General features: G+C 48.3%; 1 protein-coding gene across 1 annotated transcript; it reads left to right on the forward strand.

Annotated features, from left to right (window-relative positions):
• Positions 1–4,120: 4,120 nt before the first annotated feature.
• CST11 (cystatin 11) lies at positions 4,121–5,240 on the forward strand (the record flags this gene model as incomplete). Its single annotated transcript, XM_079129714.1, has 3 exons — positions 4,121–4,342; positions 4,981–5,094; positions 5,178–5,240. 3 exons carry the CDS (start codon positions 4,121–4,123, stop codon positions 5,238–5,240), a joined length of 399 nt encoding a protein of 132 aa, XP_078985840.1.
• Positions 5,241–5,509: the final 269 nt, after the last annotated feature.

Genomic DNA, 5,509 nt, shown 5'->3' on the forward strand with positions numbered 1-5,509 from the left:
TGAACAACAGAAGACAAGATTTCATAAATATTGTTTAGAACACTTTAAAATTATCTCGCCATGTTAGTCATATGTGCCCATGAGAATCAGAAACCAAAAAACAGTGGCTTAAACACATAAGAGTGTTTTCTTCTGTAAAAGAAGTTAGGATAGCAATATAGGATTGGATTGGTGACTCCAGAAACTGATGAGGGCACAGGGCACCAGGTTCCTTCTGTCTTTGGGCTGACCCATCCTCAAAGCTGGTTTCTGTCCTCAGTTTATTTCTTGTTCCAATATAACTGCAAGGACTCCAATCATCATGTGCCTATTCCCAATAGCAAATAAGGCAAATGTGGCTCTTCCCAACTGAGGCAGCTCTTCATAGGATGGATCCCTCTGTATCTCAACTATCATTTACTTATTTCTTGGTCAGAGGGTATTATGGTTTGGATCTGGAATGTCCCCAAGTGCAGCAATGTTCAGAGGTGGGGCTTTCAGGAATTGATTGGATCATGAGGGCTCTGACCTCATCAGCAGCTAAATGTAGTACTGGGAGGTGACGGAAACTGTAGGCAGTGTGGCACGACTGAAGGGAGTAGATCACTGAGGATGTGCCCTGGAAAGGTATTTCTTGTCTTCAGCCCTTTCTCCATCTCCTTCTCCCCCACCTCCACCCACACCTCTTCCTCTCTCTCTCTCTCTCTCTCTCTCACTCTTTCCCTTCCTAGCTGCCATAAGCTGAGCAAGTTTCCTCTGCCATATCCTTCCACCATGATGTCATACCTTGTTTCAGTACTAAAGTAATGGAGAAAACTGACCATGGACTGAAACTTCTGAAACTATGAGCCAAAAAATAAATCTTTCCTCCTTTAAGTTGTTTTTCTCAGGTATTAGTTATAATAACAAAAAGCTGGGCTGGAGATATAGCTCAGTCGGTAGAGTGTCTTACAAGCACAAGGCCCTGGGTTTGATCCCCAGCACTGCAAAAAAAATTTAAAAATTAACAAAAAGCTAACTAATACAATAGATTCCCAGCTGCTAGAAAGCTGGGAAATGCAGTCTTCCTTTCAAGTAGTCCCATACTGAAACAAAAAATTCCATCTGTTACTGAGGAAGTTGATAGTGCGGTACTCCACGAGGAAGCTGCCTCTCTAGGAGTGGTGGGCCTCCAGGTGGGGTATATTCCCTGCTAGTGGAAAAGAGGTGCCTCCACTTGTTGACCAATGGCCATCCAAAGGGGATCTAGGCTGCAGGCTGAGGCAAGGCCTGTTTGGACCTGTGTCTCTGGTTTTACCATCCTTGTGGGAAAACCTCACTCGGCAGGGAAGACTCACCTGGTGGGGAGGTCTCTCTGGTCAGTTCCCCTCCTATAGGTTCCCCTCAATCTACAGCTACCACCTGGGCTGGGCTGCCTTCCTCTGCAACGTTCCCAGGGATCCGGACCTACCTCCTGGGCCTGGGAGCCTCACCCTTCACAGACGAGTCTCCTTAGGCTGCCTCTCCTCAGAGAATCTGCCTGCAGTCCTGGAACCTTCACTCCGCCCCTAAGCGTGTCTCTGTGCGGCTCTTCCACCAAAAAGCCTCCTAGGTCCTGAGACCCTGCTCTGCACCTAATCACCTGGCTATGCGGCCCCTCCTCTGAGCAGCCACCTGGAGCCCTGTACAATCGCTCTGAGTCCAAGTGACCTGCCCCATTCCTCCTCCTCCTCCAGGCAGCCCCCCGGTGTTCAGAAGTGGTCGCTCTGAGTCCAAACAGCTCACTGCGCAGCTCCTCCTCTGGCAACCGCCTGTAGCTCTGGTGCAGTCACTCTGAGTCCAAGCAGCCTGCCGCGCTCCTCCTCCTCCTCCTCCTCCTCCTCCTCCTCCGGGCAGGCCCCAGTGTTCAGGAGTGGTTGTTTTGAGTCCAAACAGCTCTCCTCACAGCTCCTCCTCTGGACAGCCGCCTGGAGCCCCAGTGGTTGCTCCAAGTCCACACACTGTGCTGAGCAGCCTTCTCTACGATGCTCCCAGTTGTCTGAGTTCCCTGCTCCAGTGGGGGGAGGGGTGTCTCGCCGGGCAGCTCTACTTCACAAAGTTCCCTGCGTTCCGGGACTACCGCCCCATCTGGGACGCCTCCCCAACGGGAGACACTCACTCGGCTGCTTTGAGTTGGTCCCAAGTCTCTCAATATCTCCTTGTTTGAATCCTGAGTCCTGGAGCAACATGAAATGCAGCCACCCTCTAGTCTGCCATCTTGAAAAACCCTGTTACTGAGGAAGAGATGAGCAGACTTTGTTATTGGTTCTTTCTTCATTATCAGAGTAACCCACCAAAAAGAACATAGGTCTTCCACTTAGTGCTGCCCAAGTGCACCCAGGGTGGAGTGACCAAGCAGGCATTGCATCAGGTCCAAGTGACATCTGGCTTCTATTTTTTCCATTTTGTTATTATTACCCCAGGCCAATCAAGGGGACCCAAGCAGAGCCCTCTACAGCACTGCCAGCTCCAACAATACCAGGACCATCCATCAACCCATACTAGGTTCCAAGGAATGAACCTGAAGTCAATGCAGTTGTTTCCTGGAGTCCCACTTCTGTTTTCTGTCCTTTCCCTGCTTCATGAGGACTTTCAGTTAAGAAGAAATATGGCGGGACCTCTCCCAAAATGATTTTTAGGAGGTGTTGGAATTTAAGAGCACAACTCTAAGGTCCTTGACCCTTCCCTTTGGGAGGGGGCTCCCACTGAAAGAGGAAACTCCTAACAAGGCAGCAGGGACTTATGGCCAAAGTAAGGCCTTTGGTGACAACTGCACTCTCCTTTATCTTTGATTCAAAGATCCTTTCCCCTATAACAGTGGGGGTGGGGTAGCAGAGTGTCTCCATGTATCCTTTGTGTTTGTGTATGTCAGTGTGGTTGTGTACATGGGGCATGTGTGTTGGTGTGTCAGTGTAAGTGTAGGAGTATATGTAGAGCAGGGATGTAGGTGTGTAGATATGTGCTTGTGTGTGGGTGTATGTCAGTATGAGTGTATATGTGTACATGGAGCAAGAGTGTAGACACATGTGCCTGTCTGTGGCATGCCTGTGGACAGGCATGTATCTGTGTTAGCATCAGTGTGGATAAGTGGATGGTGTATGTGACTGTGAGGAAGGCTATGTGGGAAGTGTTAGGAGGGAGATACTGCTTCCTTGTCATGGGGCCTCCCACCCATGGGAAAACCTGGCTGATCATTAAGAGAAACACTTGGAACAGGTGTCCTGTCCTCCCAGGTAGGTCCTCCCTGTGCTCACCCACATTCTCCCCTGGGTTCCCACACACAGGAAGCATCTCTACACATCATTGCATTGCATCCTTCCAAATAACACCTCAAAAGACTTTCTTAGTAATAATACCTAACAGTGCATCCAGTTGGTGCCTGTACCGAGGGTCAATTACAGGAAAGCCAGCCTCCTCCTGCATGACTTCCTCCTTCTCCACTTGGACACCAAGCTTAGGGTTCCCATGTGGTCTTATCTTGCTAAGAGTAGAGTTTCCAGGAAGGAAGCTCTTTGCATCCCCCACCTCTCCCTCAGTCTCTTTCTTGCCCCTTCCTCCTCCAAAATATGGATTTGGGGACAGGTGCCCTCGGTCTCACAGGTAAGTCTTTCTTACTTCACAGTCTTCTGCCTGGTCTCCTATTCCTTTGTTCTTTTGGGAAGACTTCTGTGCAGATAGCTTATCTTCAGGGACTCCTCCCTTCCCGCCCACCTGGTCTTGTCCTGCTTCCTGGAATCCAGTATGTGTCTTCATCATTTCCTGTCCCCTAGACCTCCTACAGAGCCTGCTCAGGTGAGCTCAGTGGACAAAAGCTCCTGACCTGGCTTCCACTAAGATATACTGAGTCCACAGAAGGATGTGTGTTGCTGAGGAAGCAGCTTCAAGAGAAGTATGTGCGCATATGTGTGTAAAACAAGAACTTATAAGAATGAAGGAAAGTGGAGTGAGCTTGCCAATCATTGCAGTGTTCACAGAGCAGGTAAGAGGGAGGAGGAGGTGAAGTGTGGGTGTTCACCATGGGTTGCTTTTAAATCCACCCAGAGCAGAAGGGATCCGTGTGATTCAACTGACTCCTGGGAGAGATAGGAGGGGGCTCTTCCTGTTCCTTTCTAGCTGAAGGACTATGGCCAGACTCTGGCAGTCTCTGAAGCTCCTGCTGGCCATTCTGGTGGCCCTGGTGGCCTTCTCCTACCAAGTAAAGAAATCCTTTGTAAGTATCCACGAAGTGTCTGCAGTGGAACACTATGTGAAAGACACCTTGCAGTACCTCACCAATGAGTACAACAAGGAAAGTGATGACAAGTACAACTTCAGGATCCTCAGAATCCTGAAGATCCAGAAGCAGGTCAGTGAGTGACTTCCCTCCTCCCCTCACCACACCCAACATTCAGGGACCACTGATGGTATGGGGAATATCCTACTCCAGTGAAGCAGGCATTTTAAGAGAAATAAATATTCTCTGGAGTGGATGAAGTTGTTCTTTAAATAATACTAAAAATCAATAGTCAACAACTTATACACCGAGGGCCAAATCTCTTGCTGCTTGCTGTTGTAAAAAGTGCTGCTATGAAGCCCAGCCATACCAGGTACATATATACCGTCTATGGCTGTGGTCATGCTTCCATGGCACAGCTGAGAAGTTGTAGCAGAGACCAGATAGCCCACAAAGCCTAAAATGTGTATGATCTATCCCTTCCCAGGAAAAGATTACAGACTCCTGTCTGGAACCCTTTGCATCATTTCTATTATACAAGGGGTGACTTTGCTTATGAAGCAAGATAGTGTTTCTTATGGTTTCTGGTGTATTCTCTTTGAATGACAAAAAGAGGCAAGGCATCACACCGGAAGAAGAGAGGAAACCACCAATCAGTCCAGGACTGGGTCTTTACCCTCAGGAAGAGTATAAATGAGTGCCTGCATGCAGAAACAGCAGAGAAGGGAGAAAAGGTCATTCTACATCTCCTTGTCTCTTGCTGCCCACAGGTAACCGACCATATGGAGCTCCACGTAAATGTGGAGATGCAGAGAACCGTCTGCCAGAAGGCAGAGAAGGCAGAGTCAGGCGATTGTGGAATTCAACAAGGGGAGCTGTACAAGGTACTGGATAAAATACATTCACGTAGACAGAATTCATTTTTCAGTGGGTTTTTTTGTTGTTTTTTTTTTTTTTTTCCGTGTAGGATGAGGTGGGGCAGAATTATTTGGGATTCATTCAAGTGTGCTTGGAAAGGATGCATGAATAACACCTTCTTTCTCAGAGAGGAAAAGTGAAGGTAGGAACCATCAAGGTATTCACTCTTTGGTTCCTGAAAGGACTATAAAGAGGTTGAAGTGGTGCAGAGGAGCCATAGAGATGGCTAAGCTGCAGGGGGACAGGAAACAGCACATTATTAGTAACATGATAGCAGCCAGAGGGACCCAGCACTAGCTGAATATCCACACATCAGCACAAGTCAAGTGCATAGTCAAGGTCAGTCCTCTATACAGAGGGACCTGGAAGGTTATCTCACAA

This window comes from Sciurus vulgaris (genome assembly GCF_902686455.1).
Source record: "Sciurus vulgaris genome assembly, chromosome: 2".
Lineage (NCBI taxonomy): Eukaryota > Metazoa > Chordata > Mammalia > Rodentia > Sciuridae > Sciurus > Sciurus vulgaris.